At 58.0% G+C, this 16,925-nt stretch overlaps 1 protein-coding gene across 1 annotated transcript; it reads right to left on the reverse strand.

Annotated features, from left to right (window-relative positions):
• Positions 1–10: 10 nt before the first annotated feature.
• Positions 11–14,935, reverse strand: GNAI2 (G protein subunit alpha i2). Its single transcript, XM_080625893.1, has 9 exons — positions 14,792–14,935; positions 6,482–6,524; positions 6,169–6,310; positions 5,675–5,835; positions 3,214–3,342; positions 1,954–2,083; positions 1,563–1,716; positions 952–1,159; positions 11–831 (listed from the first exon to the last, which is right to left on the reverse strand). Exons 1-8 carry the CDS (start codon positions 14,907–14,909, stop codon positions 969–971), a joined length of 1,068 nt encoding a protein of 355 aa, XP_080482019.1. The 5' UTR covers positions 14,910–14,935; the 3' UTR covers positions 11–831; positions 952–968.
• Between the last annotated feature and the right edge of the window lie 1,990 nt (positions 14,936–16,925).

Genomic DNA, 16,925 nt, shown 5'->3' on the forward strand with positions numbered 1-16,925 from the left:
ATGTGAACAATTCGGTAAAACATCCTGTGGGAGAAGCGAGGCTGCAGGCACCGGCTGAGGGGGTCCCCCCGGGCTGGGGGGTGGGGGCAGTGGGGGCCACTGTACAGCAGGCTCTCCTCACCCAATGCAACAGCTAGCCCTACAAAACTAGGCTTAGAAAGAACGGGGAGGGGGGATACAGGCAGCGGCAGCACCCCCTGCCCGCCCCTCGGGCAGTGTTGAGGGGCAGTGAGGTGGGGTGGGATGCAGGACCCCCCCACAAGGCACACAGTTGGGGATGGGCTGGCCGTGGAGGACGCTGCCACCACATAGCACTCGACGCTTTTAAATAGTTTGATAAAAAGGTTTCTTTAAAAAGCAACCTGGCCGCAGCCGCTGTGGTGTGGGTTTTTTTATGGGGTTGGGGGGGGGTGGTTTTTTTTTTTTGCCTTTCTTTTCTGGTCTACTCAAAGGAATGTCATTGTTGTGTTTTTGGCCGGGTAGGCATCCATGAGGGGACCCCTGTGTCCCCTCCCCATGCCAGCAACACTTGCAATGTAAACAGAGAGAGCGCCAGGGCTCGGAGCACATCAACGGGGGCATGGACATACGGGTGGAAGGGTTCAGGGTTTAAAAACCAAGATTAAAACCTCGTTTTCCCTGGGAAGGGTGACGCCGGCGAGGAGGAGGAGGGTGGTGGTGGACAAACGCAGGCAGCAGGGGGGACACAGGCCCTGCCACTCCGCTGGCACCCGAAAGTCTCTTTATGGGGTGGGGGCAGAGGGATGAATCCGAAGAGAAGCAGGAGTGGGGGGTGGCATGGTCCTTCCTTCACCGGCCGGCCCAGGGGTCCTAGGAGAGAGCAGGGGGTGAGTGGATGGGATGAGGGGCATGGGCACCCCCAGGTAGTGATACAGCAGGAGAGGATGCTCTGTGGCCACCCCAATTGGCCCTAGTGGGACCGGCACGCACCTGGGCAGCACCGGCACTCAGAAGAGTCCGCAGTCCTTCAGGTTGTTTTTGATGATGACGTCAGTGACGGCATCAAAGACAAACTGAACGTTCTTGGTGTCGGTGGCACAAGTGAAGTGGGTGTAGATCTCCTTGGTGTCCTTCCGCTTGTTTAGGTCCTCGAACTTGCTCTGGATGTAGCTGGCGGCCTCGTCATACTTGTTGGCCCCTGGGGAGAAGCACACACTAGGTTGCCCCACAGTCCCACAGGGACATCCCCCCTGCCACCAGCATCCAAGGGGTTTGGGCTTGGCTTAGCTCCCCACACCACCTCAGCCACTGCTTCGGTCTGAACTGATGCTCCCCAGCCACAGTGAGCCTCAGCTAAACCCCCCAAGGGCTGCTTCCCCTTGTGTGATATGCCCATCTTTCCCCATACCCTGGGGCACCCCAAACACCATTGCACTCCACCACTGCCCCAACACACCACTTCCCAGACACACAAAGTCACCATATCCACCCCCAACATCACGTGCTACACAACCTGGGCAAGGCGCTGCCCAGTCCTCTTGCACCACCCTGTCTTATTGCCAAGGTGCCCTCTGGGGGACCACCAAGGGTCCTGGTGGTACCTGTGTACTCAGGGAAGCAGATGGTGAGGGGGCTGTGCACGATCTTCTCCTCAAAGAGGTCCTTCTTGTTGAGGAAGAGGATGATGGATGTGTCTGTGAACCACTTATTGTTGCAGATGCTGTCAAACAGCTTCATGCTCTCGTGCATCCGGTTCTGACAGGGAAAACGGCAGCCTGAGCAGGGCAGAAAACCCCAAGCAGCTCCCACCCTACTGCTGACCAACCTGCCACATCCCCACACTCCTGCCAGCCCAGGCAGGGGATGTTGATGGCCCTGCAAGACTTGGGCCGTACTGGCCAGAGCACTGGTGACCACCTGAGGAGGGCGTGCTCCCCCTGCCCCACAAGGATGGGATGGCTTACAGTACCTACTCCATCTGCCCCGACTCACCATCTCCTCGTCTTCAGCCAGCACCAGGTCATAGGCACTCAGGGCCACGCAGAAAATGATGGCTGTCACCCCCTCAAAGCAGTGGATCCACTTCTTTCGTTCCGAGCGCTGGCCCCCCACATCGAACATCCTGGGGCAGGGAGGTGGTGTGGTGATGGGCAGCAGATCCAGCACTGCTCTTACCCGCACCCTGCCTCAGTTTCCCCAGCTTCCTGGAGCAGAAGTGGCACTGGGGCAGGCAGAGAATGGTGCCTCTGCCCCAGGGACTTTGCTGGTGCTGTGGATCTGCTCAGCACCCACTGCCCATCCCAGGGACAGCAGGGTGTCTGGGACCAAATCCTCACTATAAGCCAGAGCAGGATCAGGCCACCTTTCCCAGGGGTGTCACGGCTCCAGTAGATGCTCTTGGAGATCTACTCTGGAGTGAGTGCTGTGGGATTTTGCTTTAGATATTGGACCAAATGGAGCTGCGGTGCTTGGCCAAGAGGCTGCAGGCTCAGCAGGATCACAAGAAGTGCAAGAACTCAGGGGATGATCCCAGTGCACTGCGAGCCTCTCCTGCTGCAGGCGGCAGAGGATGCTCTGCATCCACAGAGAAAAGCCCACCAGCCGCACTATGTCCACTGCCAACTGCCTGGCTGGCAGCAAGGCTCCTTCACTGCTGTGCCCCCACCGGGATACATCACATTCCCCTGGACCATCCTCTCCGCTACCTCCAAAGCACTGCCCTGTCGATGCACAGCCAAGTGCCTTCATCCCACGAGGGTGGCAGAGGGGTCCCCGCTGCCCCCCACAACCAGAGAGGACCCCCGCAGATCTTTCTGCCAGCAGCTCCATTGCCAAGTGACTAAATTCTCTGGAATGTGCACAGTGCCAGCTCTTTGCCTCGGAAACTGGAGCTCTGGCTATGGGTTTTCAGTGGAAAGCAACCCAGTATGCCAGCAGGCAGCAGGGTCACTGCCCAACACAGAGACCCCCGGCTCATGCCCAGCGCCCTTCCCAAAGCAGAAACAGCATCAGGCACATGGAGGATTCCTTCCCACTTCCCCTCCTGCCCAAGGCTGGATCCGGCCTCTGGATGAGCCCTGTGAAGCGTTTTTGAGGCTGCGCCAGCTATTTCAGCAGTTTCCGCTCACTCCAAGGCTGCAGCTCTCACCACGAGCAAACCCAGGGGGAGTCAGTGCAAGCAGGATCCAACCCAGCACAGGGAGGAAGGGATTTCTTGCCTTGGAAAGGCAAAAGGGAAAGGGTCAGACATACTTGAAGTGCAGGTCCTTGAAGGTGAAGTGGGTCTCTACGATGCCGGTGGTCTTCACCCTGGTGCGCAGCACATCCTGCTGGGTGGGGATGTAGTCAACACGGGCTATCCTCTCCAGGTCATTCAGGTAGCTGGAGAGGGAGCAGAAAGGCACTTTTCTAGCAGAAAAGCTAGACCATGGGTCACAACGCACCCAAATCCCATGGGGCATTCCCACACTGGGCCACCCTTCCCACAGACCCTGGCATCACCCAGTCAGAGTGGGCAGCACTGAGCACAGTGGACCCCATCGGCACCCTGGGGTCACCCCAGAGCCCTGCCAGCTGCTGGGGTGACAGGGGGATGCAGCCAGGGCTGGAGGGCTCTCCCCGTTTCCCCGGCCGTTTGCACAGGGGAAATGGCAAGAGGAAAGTATTCAGTGCTATGGCAACCAGCCGCAGCGCCGGCGGAAACAATCGATGGCGCCGGGCCATTTATAGTCACAAAACACAAAGGGAAGGCATCCTGGGAGGAAGCGGGAGGCAGGAGAGACAGGGAGCAGTGTGGCTGGGGGGCTGTCGTCCATCCTGAGCCCCCTGGGATAGCATTGCCTGCTCTGCTGCCTGCCCTGGCCCTGTCAGACCCCGGTCACCAGCAGTGGGGTTTGGTCCCCAACATTGGGACCAGCTGAGGGTTGCTGGGAGAATCAAGGCACGTTTCAATTTCTCCAGCTCACATTAGTTTAATTGGGTTACTATAAACAGGCTCCTTTAAGCACATTAGGCTTGTGTTAATTAAAGGCATTTGCAGCCCTGTAATCTGGTGAAAGGCAGATTACAGCTCGCAAAGCCACAGGGATCCCTGGCTCCAACGGCAGCATGGCTGTTGGCCAGCTCCCAGGAAACCCTCCGGTGTGCCGGATCAAAGCCAGAGCTGCGGGTGCCCCGGGACCCCACGGTGGGTGCAAGGGCGGGGGGACTGGCATGGCGCTGTGTGGAACAGCTTGAAAACAGCCGGAAACACACGCTGCCTCCGGCTGACAAAAAACAGGAAACACCGCAGCAGGGCCGCGCAGCGCTGGCGGCACTTGGACCATGCACCCACGCAGGGTGCTGGTGAGCACCCACCTAGCACGCTGAGCTCCAGCTACCCCAAGTGGCTGCAAAGAAGGCAGGGGTACAGACAGGCTGTGTGCTGAGCACGGCACAGGGCTCTTCATCCCCTGGGTGCCCTGTGCCAGTGGCACCACAGGCACAGCACCATCCCCACAGGGATTGACAGGGCATCAACTACTACACCAGCATCTCAGTGGGGCTGGAGGAGGCTCTTAAGTCATGCTTGTGCAACGCCTGCAATGTGCCAAACACACCAGAAATGCACTTATAGTGATACTCAGCTTGCAGGCACCTTGCAGATGTATCTACTCGGACTGTGCCTGCGAGCTGCCAGGCACCTGCCAGGTCCCCCCTGCCTCCAAACCAGCACCCATGGCACTGCCGGCTGTGGGACGATGGCACTGAGCAGGACAAGGACCAGGGAGGGTGGGTGGGGGTCAGGCAACAGGAAGAGAAAACCATGGATGCCAGAGCAAAGAGCTGGTGGGAGCTTCTCTGGGGTCATTGCTTGCCAGGACCTTTCCTCTACCTCTTACCCTCAGTGACCTCAATGCAGAAGAAGGACCCAACAGTGCCAGAGGGGACAAGTGGGCTCGCACATAGGGGACCAAGCAGTGGCAAGTCCCAAGGATGCTTAAACCCCAGCAGGACCAGCCTTAATGGGGTCTTCCTGGCACACCACAAGCTCCCTTCGGCACTGTTTTACCACAAAGGACCTAGGCAGAGACAGTAGGACACCATGCAAGCTCAATACAGCCTTGGCCACACCACCCTCTCCAGCAATCATATTTTAGGCAGATTAACATATTTATTAAATCTCTTCAGGGATAAACCCAACCAGATGCAGGCAATTTATCCACCTAAACTCGAGCTTGCTGGCTAATACACTAGCATAATGCCAAGTCTTTCCATATAAACTCAGTTAAGATGAAAAGCCTCTTGTGCATCCTTCTTATCCTGTTCACACAGAAGGGTCCCCAGTGCCTTCTTTGGAGCTTTCTTTTGCCTTCATGCCCATGAAGGGCCATGAGAACAAGCAGGACCCCTGGCTCTGCTCACATGGGGGGAGCCATCTCAGGGACAACAGGGGAGAGCAAACCCCAGGAAAGGCAGTGGGTGCAGAGCAGTGGTAGGAGGGGGATGCCCCGGTGCCCCCCTCCCAGGGGACGCAGCACCCTGCCAGAGGAGGAAACAGCTTTCGAAACATCCGCCTTCCCAGTTCTGCTCTGGCTCAGCCCCAGCCCCGGGTGGGAAGTGGCAGCACCAGCCCCTGAGGTGATGGGGAACAGTAGCCCCCGGGGGCATTTTCTGTTGCTCAATAAAAGCTTCACATCCTGCAGGGCCTGGGGAGAGGAGCCAGGGTACTCACTAGGCAGCGGAGTCATTCAGCTGGTACTCTCGGGAGCGGTTAAAACAAGCCTGGACCCCATTGTCAGCCCACAGCCTCCGGATCACGCTGGCCAGGTCTTCTGGCATGATGCCCTGCTCCTCAGCGGTGCAGGAGAGCGCAAACAGCTGCCGAGCGTCATCCTGCAGGGAAAAAAAAACAGGGATAAAGCACTGGCACAGGGTTATCGAAACTCACTCTGCCCCAAAGGATTTGGCTGGAGCCCACAGTGTCCCACCCAGATGGCAAGGCAGGAGCTCCAGATAGGGACGAAACAGAAGGGAAGCAATGGACCCCCACCTCTGCACCCATCAGGGGCCATGCCAGAGTAGCCACTTATGGGTTATGCTTTGGGTGCCCCCTTCCTCAACACCAAGGACAGGAGGTCACAGCCAGCGAGGGAACAGCGGAGGTAATCCTGATCCAGCTTTGGGACCCCCAACCCCTGCCAGGTGCACTGGGAGCAGGACACTCACCGCTCTGGAGGAATCTCCAAAGTCAATCTGCAGGTTCCCCATCGCCTTGATGATGGCCATGATGGACTGGATGGTGTTACTGTAGACCACAGCTTTGTACTGCCGGCACTCCTCTTCAGAGTAGCCATCCTCATGGATGATTCTGGGGCAGGGAAGAGACATAGGCAAGGTCAGCCCTCCATGGGGCACCCCATGGTGCTTCTCCCTCCCCATGCTCTGCAGCAACACTGATGCTGCAGAGGGGAACCTTCCTCAGAGCCCATGACTGGGGTCTGTGCAGCGTCAGCCACAGGGATGGCGCACGGACACTCACTTCATCTGTTTGACGATGGTGCTCTTCCCAGACTCGCCAGCACCTGCGGAGAAACAAGAAGGGAGGATGAGCAGTGAGGTGCTGCCCAAAGATGGGATCCCCACACTACTGGGACCACCCAGCCCTGGGAGGGAGGGCAGCGGCAGCTTCAGCCACTGGAGGAGAGCTCCCAGCATTGGCCAGAGCAAGGGTTTGGATGGGCACTGGGAACAGCAGAACCAGGAAAAGGGGAGCCTAGGGGGGATTTTGCAATAGCTCCCATAGGGAAGAAACGACACCAGCTCCAAGCCAGGAACATGGCACCAAAGCACTAATGTTTGCCCTGTAGTGCCAGAACACTGCAGCCAAGACACGGGACAGCCCCAGCTTCAGCTGAGCTTGGGAACCCCCTGCAATGCCCATCACCTGCCATCCCAGCTCCAGGCAGAGCCTGAGCTTAGCTGCCATATCCCAAATCCCACATCCTGCATCCCTGTTGTGCCAGAGGACAATGGAATGTCAGCCTTGCCACATGCCCACAGCTGGAGCTGGCAGCAGCCAGGACACAGGATGCTGGTGCCACCAGGTATGGGCAGAGGGCTGGGCACCCAAAGCAGAGCACTCTGGGGAACACAGAAAGAAGTTGCCACCTCCGCCAGTGCTCGAGAGGCTCCCAGCAGGATCAGCCACCCCCGGGTTGCTTTTCAGTGTGCACTTCCCAGCCTGCCAGGTCCCCAGCCTGGCTGCGGAGGTGGCTGCCAGCAGGGAAAGCCGATGGCTTCCAGGGTGGATCCAAACACGGGAGGCCAGGGCTCAGGGGGGACAGCCAGAATGCGTCAGGCTCCCTCTCCACCATCCTGTCCCCCCCGGGGATGTCATCCCCACACAGGCGATGTGCAGGTCCCAACCCAGCCCTCCCTCCCCAGCCTGGGAGCAGGAAAGAGCAAAGTCACCCTGGCTGCAAGAAAGGGGAAGCTCAAAGGGGAAGCTGAAAGAGACAGTGCAGGTCCCTTGTCCTCTCTCCAGGCAGGGAGTGACATCAAGATGGACAAGCACTAGGCTCACTTCACCGAGAACCCCAACAGGACAAGACCCCTTTGGCCAGGGACCAGTGTCATCCCTGCCCCTGGGTGCAAATCCCAGGGGATCCCCCCACACCAAGTCCATCTCCAAGTCCTCTCCCATCCCGCTTGGTAGGTCCCGTGGCTGCCCTCAGCCATGGAGCTGCCCTGACTGGAGGCCCCAGGCAGAGTCACACTGGCACAGCCACAGAGAGGGGAGAGAGATTACAGAGGAGTTTATAAAAAAAATAATAAATATATATAAAAAAATGAGATTATGCTAAAATTAACCAGGACAAACAGCCTGTCATGCCAGCTGAGACATGGCGGCAGGGAGCAAATGCCTTCTGCCTGTGCCATCAGCGTAAATGCAGCCTCAGTGATGGGCACCTATCCCCATGGACACCAGTCAGGGCATGGAGCCCCTTAAGGCTGGGGCCATACTGGGGCTACACAGACCCTACATTTATTGCCAGGACCACCCGCTCCATGGTTTCCATGCTACATCTGCTGAGGGACAGGCTCTGCTCAGCCCAGGGTGAGTGTTCAGCCTGGCCAGGGCTCTCCAGCAGCCGTGGCCTGCACCAGCACCCTCAGCTTGCTGACACAGCATCCGGCGCAGCCCGGAGAGTGTCCATGGTCGTGCTGGCAACTCCTGCCTGGAGCTGGGAGCAGCAGAGGGAAGCATTCTGCCTATCCCTTCATTTTTTCAATTAAATACCTCTGGTTTCTGACAACACCAACCCTATACTGCCGGGCTCAGTGCCCAGACAGGGAAACTGAGGCATGTAGCAAGGGGGAACCTTGCTTATAAGCATCCCTGGGGTGAGGTGCCAGTTGTCCCCCAATCTCCTGCGCTGCCTGATGTTTGCTCCCCACTCAGGAGGGAACAACCCCTCTGGGACCTCCTGTCTGCTCGCAGCGGGGTGACAGTCACCAGGAGGGCAGGAGTCACCGAGGCCAGCCATTTGCCTCTCAAACTTCCCCTACAGCTCCTGGCTAGAAGGCAGCTGTGCCACTGCCCCCCCAGATCAGGCCAGCACCTCTGCTCACCGCCGGGAGCACGCCCCGCATGCTTGTGGTGAGCAGAAATTCAGACCTGAATTTTTAACACCCTGCAGCTGCCCTGACAGAGCCCAGCAGCAGCCAGGGAGGCAGCAGTTGGTATCCTCCCCCTCCCATTTCCCTTTCAAATCATCATCTTTGCGTAACGAAGAGGCCAGGGAATTGCCACCACCAGCACTGCCATGCCCAGTGGGTGCCCCAACACCTGCAAATCCTACCCAGCACAGCATAAGGGGGACCCTTCCCAGCCCCCAAATTAAGCATAGCAGAGGGGAAAGGTTTCCAATCCCCGGAAAACCCCGGCTGTCGTCCATTCAGCCCCAAAACAATCCCCGGGCAGGGTGCCAGCTGCCACTTCCACCCTCCCGCCCAATCCAGGCAGGAGACAGGCAGTGCATGGTGGTTTCACGTCATCCTTCAGCCCCCCATGCTGGCCAGGCATTGGGTAGGATGGAGAGCCCTCACCATGGGCTGATCCCTCATCCAGGCTTCCTCCAGCCCTGCGCACCCTTCCTGCCTCATTCCAGAGCTGCGCCCGTCAAAAATAGGAGGAGAGCTCTCTCTTAGGCTGATTTCCCCCTTTTTCTGTTAAAAATAATCTTCAACAATGCAAAAGAAGCAGCTGCCTGGCTCCAAAATGCCCGTTAGTCCACTGGCGAAACATTATTTAGCAAACATATATTTTGCATCCCATGATTTAAGATGCTTTCCAGCCAGCACAGACTTAACGTGATACGTGCAATATATTTCTGGTCAGCATATATTTAACACCATATATTTAAGCAGCTGGTCACAGGTTTTGGGGTCCACCTCACCCCACATCGCTGAGAGGGAATTTTCCATCTTGTTGCACGGCACCATCCAGTTTTACGCCTTCAAATATCCAGGCAGGGATGGAAGCGATGTACAGCTGGAAAATTTTCCTTATTACAGGGGAGAAGCTGGAATTCAATCCACCACCGGGTCTGGAGCCATCCCCAGCACCCACAGCCCCATCTTCAGCCAATATGCTGGAAAGTTTTCCCAGCCCGGCAAACAGGAGCTATTACTTGAGCATGGATTTATGGATGGTTTTTACTTCTGGACAAACCCACTGATCCTCTTCCGAGCAGGACAGACACACTCATGGGGTGGCTATCTAAGCACCTGTGGGGTCTCTGCCATCAAACAAGACTTTCAAAGGTGTGTTAAAAGCAGAGTTACCCTAAAGACTTAAACAGTAATAATCAGAAGAGATTCCCCTTGACATTTTCCTTCCTACCCAAAATAGATGGAAAATTGCTGTAAAAACAATCGTGTTTTTTTAAAACCCCACAGCGACACAGGGCATTTTTCCCAGGGGCCATCCCATTCCGGCACAGGGCTGGCCGCTTCCCAGGAAGAGCCTGCACATCTGCGCATGGTGGGATGCCACGTCCCCAAGCAGGACCCCCAAAACTTGGGGGGCACCAGGGAGGTCTGAACCCCCCTGTCCAAGACAGCAGATGGAGACACAGAAAAAAACCCCACAAAATAAAAGAAGTAGAAATAATTCAGCATCGGGAAGGGCATCTGGAGTACATGGGGGAGGAGGAGGTGGGCTGGGGATGATTTCCCATGGGGAGCACAGCAAATGCACCCCAGGTGCTGACAAGGGCCGCTGGTGTTCACGAGCTGGACAAAACTATCCTTGTGCTGGGCTTTTTCCAGGAATCCTAGAACTTTGCTGCTCTGTTTCTGTCCCTGCCATAGCCGCAGTGGTCTCTCTCTCTCTCTCCCCTTCGGCTGGCACTAGCCACTTCCAAGCTCTCACTCCCTACACTGGCTGTGCCAGCACTGGGGCGGTGGGGAAGGGCCTCCTAAAGGGCTCAGCACAGAGCAGTCCCCTCCTCCCGCACACATTTCAGGTCACCAGTATCAATTTTCTCATCCCTAGAAAAGGGGGTTCCTGAAGACTGTCACCCACCAGGTCAACCCCAGTTGCTCCAGCACAGCGACACCATGGTCCCCACATTCTCCCTTCACATACTGGAGCGGCTCCAGTGCAGCCTGTGCTGGAGAACTGCCTCCAGCAGTACTATGACTCTGTGCTCAAGTGCCATCATCCCCTCATCCCACCCTGATGGGTGCGGGCTCACCGGCACCCTACTCCCCCGGCCTGGGTTTTCCGCCAGGATTACTCAGCTCTCCGGCTCTGGTGATTCAGCCGGCCTCCGGCCCGGAAACCTGTGCTCCATCCCAGAGCAGGAAACCCGGTAGCTGCAGAGAGGCCAGGCCAGCCCCGGCTACAGCAATGGCACTGAGGCACTCAATTATCCTGGCACCCACAGCCCTGGGTGGGTGAAGCCCATGGGAGATCCTCTGTAAAGCTCTCTATAGAGGTAAAGCAATATATATATGTGCTTTTAAATATATATATAAAAATCAATTTATATATTACTCCATAAAAAGAGCAATATATATACACAAAAAAGTATTATAAAAGAATATTTTTCTAATGCATACACATACAATTCTATATTAAATATATATATCTGCTGCCTCTCCTGTGCAAAGCCTAAGCATTCATCCTGGAGTGCAGGGCAGCTGCCTGCACCTGGGACATCACCAGCAGGGACACCAAGATGTCCTGTCTCAGGGCCTGGGTGCTGTGCTCCTTCCATCCCATCCCAACCCATGCGAGCACCAAGCTCTTCCCTGCTACATGACACCTCCCGCTCTGTGGCCAGAGACACTCCTGGGACCCTCCAGTGTCCCCACCGAAGGGAGGAGCTGATCCCCTTCCCACACCCTGGGCTGGGGCAGGAGCACAAAAGCAAAACCCCAAGGCAGGGCAAAGTGCAGCAGAATGGGTGCTCGCACGCGAGGCCAGGGCAGAGCCGGGCACCGCAGCCGCTGAAAGTCGCAGCTGGTCCCTCCCTTCCTCTATTTTTATGCAAGCCTCAAAAAACCCCAGATGCATAAAGCTGCTGAGCCCTGCCCCGGCCACCCTTGCCCCAGCTACAGCTCACCCACGCAGGATCTCGTACAGGCGAGACTCACTCCTGTGGGAGTCAGTCCAGGCAGGTGCAAGGGGAGCATCCTCACCCCAGGGTTTGCACCTCCAGCACTAAAAACTGCTGCGGATCAACATAATCAACCCACAAGCAAAATCCCTGTCCTAGGCACCTTCACAGCCTCTAATGCTCCCCGAGCAGCCAAGAAATCCTTTTACTTTCCTAATTCTCCAAAGGAAAATACAGAATTAGGAGCTTCAAATGAGGCAACTGCTTGCCTGCACTGATCCTGCATCCCCCCAGAGCATCCCAGCGCCGGCAGGCAGGAACTGGGCTGGGCAGAACCCAACTTCCACTTACAGCCAGCAACTCCAGTGGTTTGAGCCATGGTGATGTCAAGGAGCCGACAGCGGCACCAGGAGCTACTGGCAGTGTTGCTGCACAGAGTGGATGCTCCAGGTGCCACTGATGGCTCCTGGCCTCTCCCAGCACCAAAACCTTGGGAGGCTGTTGGTTTCCAGCCACAGGGATAGGGCGGATTGCTTTGTTTGGATGTTCTCCCCATCAGAGACTGAAGCTTCAAACTATCTGCATGCAATTGTTTCAGAGCTGGCAAATGGCAGAGGAAAACCTGTAGGCAGGCACAAGAGGTGCTGTGCCCACACCTGTAGTGCCATGTGCCATTGGGGTTCCTGCCTGCCCCACCACACCGACAGCACGCATCATCCCTCTCCACGGTGGAGGAAAGGCATCAGCACTGGAGCCAAGACAGCTGTACTGGTCAGCCCCAAGGCCTGCATGGTACCGGTGCCCAGCATGGTTCTACACCTGCACTGCCATCCCATTGCACACTAAGCCCAGAGCTCTTTACCCACACCGCATCCTGCCAGCTGCACCAGCAGCTCCAAGTGCCGGCAAAACCCACACGGTGCTTGGAAAAGCCATCTCCCCTTTGTACCACAGGCCAATTAAGCACAAAGGGTGAAGTTATTTTTCTTCTTATATTTTTTCCTCCCTAATTTTTCCTCCCTATTTCTGGAGGATGCAGGAGCACTGCAGCCCTGAGGGAGGGCTGCGAAGCTCTGCCTTGCCAAGTGTGCTTAAGAGCTGTGGTGCTCACCAAAAAGCACCTGCTGGGCTCATGTGAAGCCCTAGTTCTCCTCAAAGCTTCCTCCAGCTAGTGGGAAAAAATTAGGTGGTAGGAAGAGTGGGCACTGCATCCCCATGTCGAGCAACACTGGCCCCACCTCCAGCCATTCTCTCCCGTCTCAGGAGGATTTTCCAGCCACAGCTGGGCTTGGAAACAGGCCAACGTGACCCAAGGATCCAGCACTACTTATACCTGAACACCTGCGAGGGGAAAAAATAAACATAAAAAAATAATTTAGAAGAGCCATTTCACACTATTTTTGGCTTTAGAAACCAACTGAGATCAGAAATACCACTTGTAAATGCTGGCCTCGACAGAAAGAGTACACCCGCCGTCCTCCTCCTGCCTTTGCTTCTCTAGAGAGCGGGACACAGGAAAGGAATGTGGGCTGGCCAGCTCACACCATGATCCTCGTCATCTGGGAGCCCCTGTCCTCTCAGATATGCTCAGCACCAGCCAGCCAGACACCCCAATGCCAGCAGCACTGGGATGATGATGCCCATCCTGGACAGTCCCTGGAGCCCCATGGGAAGGAGGTGCCAACCCCCCTGTCCAGCTACATCCCTTGGCACCATTATTTCAAGAGCTGCTAAGCCAGCATCAAGGCCCGGCACAGCAGCAGCTCACGGCAAAGGGGGACCACGTGTTTCCCCAAGCGAACCCCATGGGGTTTCACTGCACCGGCACTCACCCCTCCCCGGAAACAAGCTGGTCAGCGAGCTTGTATAAGCAACCAGACCCCCCATCGATGGCACGGCTTCCCCTGACAGGTCCTGTTCTGGCACCACTCACACCAAGGCTGAAATAAGAATAAACCCCAAAACCCCTCAGTGCTCCGTTAAACGAGCGGTTCAGGGTGCTAATTACGTATTTCTCAAGGCAGGCAGGGGTTGAGCAAATAAAGGGCTGCCGGATTTCAGTTGACTTCCTGCTGCCGGCAGCTTCCTCTGCCGATGGCAGTGACGAGCCGAAAGACATTTTCTGCCGGCACTGCCCTGGCAGTAGCCAGGATTTCTGTGCCCATCCCGGGTCTCGCTGCACCAGGGTGCTGGGAGAGCCCCGTGTCACACCTGGAGCGAGGCTCTCCCTGGGAATTTAGGAAAAGGAATTAAAAACCCCAACTGGGAGTCATTAAGAAAAATAATAAATTAAAGTAAATAAGCGGCTGCCTTGCCTGCAGGCGCAGGGCAGGTCTGTGAACGCCCACAGCAGCATTGCTTTGAAGAGCACAAGCGGCCCGTTATCGCTATGAAAATCAGGTGTCCATGGGGCAGAGCATCCGTGGGGTGCACGGACTCCTGCCCACTGTGGGCAGCATGTGGGACCGAGCATGCTGCCCGAGCTCCCCATCACTCCGTGGCGACGGGAGGGCGACAGTGCGATAGAGGGGCTCAGTTGGACCCATGACCATGGCCCCAGGCAGTCTGAGGCCGGAGCAAGTCAAGCCCATGTAGGATCCCCCTCCGGCATGGTCAGGCAGCCAGGGGTCCTGCAGGCAGGACAGGGGGTCTCAGCCAGCAGGAGAGTGGAGATGTCCCTATCTGTGCCCAAAGGGATGTGTCAGGCTGGATGCCAGTGGGGTGGGGGAATGGAATCACAGTGGGGTGGGGCTGGCACCCAACTTCAGGGGAACCCCACAGGCAAGGGTGGGGCTGGCACCCCTCTGCAGGAGGGATCCTCAAGGCCTGCTGTGGGGCCAGCACCCCACTCCTGGGGGGACCCCTGTGCCTGAGATGGGCTCCACACCCCATTCCTGTGGGGAGCCCCAAAGCCTGTTGTGGGGCCAGCACCCCACTTCTGGGGGAAACCCGGAAGCCTGTGGGGGGGTGGGCACCCTACTGCCCGAGAGATCGATGGGCCGACATCCCACTGCGGAGGGGGGAGAACCGAGGGCTGGGTTGGGTCCAGCACCACATTACTGGTGGAATCCCGGGGCGGGGCCGCACTCCCGCGGGCTGGTGCCCAGGGTCTGAGCAAGCGAGGCGGGAGCGGCGGGGCTGACCGGTTCCGGTAGGACCGGGCCGAGCAGAGCCGGGCGGGGCTGGCGGCGTCCCTTTAGGTGGATCCGCAAGGGTCTCACCCAGCAGCAGCAGCTTCACCTCCCGCGCCGCCTTCTCGCCGTCCTCCCGCAGGTTCTTGTCGATCATGCGGGATCGCTCGGCGGCCGCCTTGTCCTCGGCGCTCACGGTGCAGCCCATGGCGGCGGCCGCGGCTGCCTGCGCGCCCCCGGACTGCCCTGCGCGCCGCCGCGGGGCGGGGCCAGGCCGGGCGGGGTCTGGGGGCGGGGCCGGGGGCGAGGTCTGATGGGGCGGGGCCTCGCCTCTTTCCGGCGGGATCAGCCCCCAAGCGGCCGCGCCGGGGAGCGCCGCGGAGTGAGCGGGACGGGCGCGAATGGGTCCGTGGGGGGAACGGGACGGGGGGAACGGGGCCGCTGTGTACCCTGGTACAGACATGGGGAAGGAGATGGAGCGTGGGTGCTGCCTTTTGGGACCGGGGTACTTTGGGTGCACAGAGGTGGGTGCAGCCCTGGGGCCATCGGTGTGGGATAACGCTGTGCCTCAGGGCCACCTGCTGGGGGAACAGGGTGTCACAGGATGGTAGCTCACATCTTGGGATGTTTTCATCCCCTCGTTGGCCACGGGGCTCAGCCCCTGGGGACCCTTGTGCCAGGCTGCCAGAGGAGGGAGCCCTTCGGTGGGTGCCAAGGCTGGAGGGGATGGAGCAAGGATGGGTCTGGGCAGGATGGAGCACCCCTGAGGCAGCTATCGCCCAGGGCAGGGGGTACCCAGCTCCCAGGATGCTCCCTTGTGAACTGGACACCCCACGCAGCCCAAGGAGGGTGCCCAGCTGTGCCAGTGCCCCGCAAGGCTGGCCCGTGCCCAGGAAACCTACCTCACTCCATACCAGCTCCATGGCAAATCCTGAGACCTCCAGCCCCTCCTCACCGACCAGGTGCAGTAGGGGCAGTGAGGGATGCTGTAGTTGAGAAGCCACTGTGCCAGGGGAAGGGGTGCAGCACCATCACATGCAGCCCAGCAGTGGGGTTCATGGAGCAGCACCCATGCCTGGCATGGGGGGAGCAGGGCTGTTCCCGTGGGAGCAGGCTGTGGTGCTAATAAGGCTTTGCTAATGAGCTGGAGCTGTGCCCAGGCCTGGAGCAGAGCCCTGTGCCCGCGGGCAGGGGGGAGAGGGCCCAACTGAGGGAGACGGGGGAGTCACCCGCAATCCACACAGGGCCACGGGAGAGGCTGAGGGGCTTGGGGCTGCCCCTGGGGCAGTCTGTATGTCTGGGCTGTCCTGCTATACATCTGGGCATGCATGTAGATGCTTCTATGTCCATGCTGTCCCCATGTACATTCATGCACCTGTGGGTGTCTGTATGTCCATGCTGCCCCAGGATGCTGAATGCTGGGTGCCAGCCCCTCACCCACCCCAATGACACCTGAGACCTGGGCACGTTCACATCTTTATTCTCGCTGCTGGAGCTGCTCGGGCTGGCCTCCAGCCAGCATGGGCATTCCCTCATGGATAATTTAATAGCGTCACCCCCCAGAACAGAGCAGCTGGGCTGGGGGCAGATGACAGGGTCACGCTGTAGCTGGCAGCCCCAAGACGATGGTGAAGGTCCACAGTGATACCCCTCACTGTCTCTCCCCATGCCATATATATATATATATACATTATACAGAGCTACCCAGAGCGACACAACACGTTAAAAAATATCTACTCTTATATACAGTATTTATAAAAAGCATCCCAGCCTCCACCACCCCGGTAAAAAAATACATCTCTTATGTACTTCACTGTGGGACAGCCCCCTCTGCACCACGCTGCCCACCCTGCTGGGCTGCCTCCCACCCTGGGAAGGGAGGCAGGGAGTGGGAGAGCCACCCTCCAGGTTTTGGCATGACGTGGGGTGTCCCAGCGGCATGTATAGGTGGATGGATGGGCGGACAGGAGAGGGCTGTGGGCGCCCAGGTGCTGGGCCTAGGTGCAAGGCGAGCAGGTCCAGCTTGGGTTACATGGGTGTCCATCATCCTGGCATCTGGGCACACAGACAGGGAGATGGCTCTGAAGCCCCCAAGCTGGCCCCCAATGACAGCTGCCCCCAGCATCCCCCAACCTGCGCCCCTTGGTGGGGCCAGGCCCCTGCCAGCATGCCACCTTCCCAGAGCGATGCTGGTCCCTGTGCATGGCCTGGGGCTCTCTGTGGT

The sequence above is a fragment of the Psittacula echo genome (genome assembly GCF_963264785.1).
Source record: "Psittacula echo genome assembly, chromosome: 9".
NCBI lineage: Eukaryota > Metazoa > Chordata > Aves > Psittaciformes > Psittacidae > Psittacula > Psittacula echo.

What these genes read in the sequence shown, in the direction of transcription:
- GNAI2 (XM_080625893.1), bottom strand. Translation starts at nt 14,909, where the DNA reads ATGGGCTGCACCGTGAGCGCCGAGGACAAGGCGGCCGCCGAGCGATCC. An exon ending in ACCATCGTCAAACAGATGAA is followed by an intron (nt 6,311 to 6,481) that starts GTGAGTGTCCGT and finishes TCCCTGCCCCAG; the next exon opens with AATCATCCATGAGGATGGCT. An exon ending in CTGCTTCCCTGAGTACACAG is followed by an intron (nt 1,160 to 1,562) that starts GTACCACCAGGA and finishes GCTTCTCCCCAG; the next exon opens with GGGCCAACAAGTATGACGAG.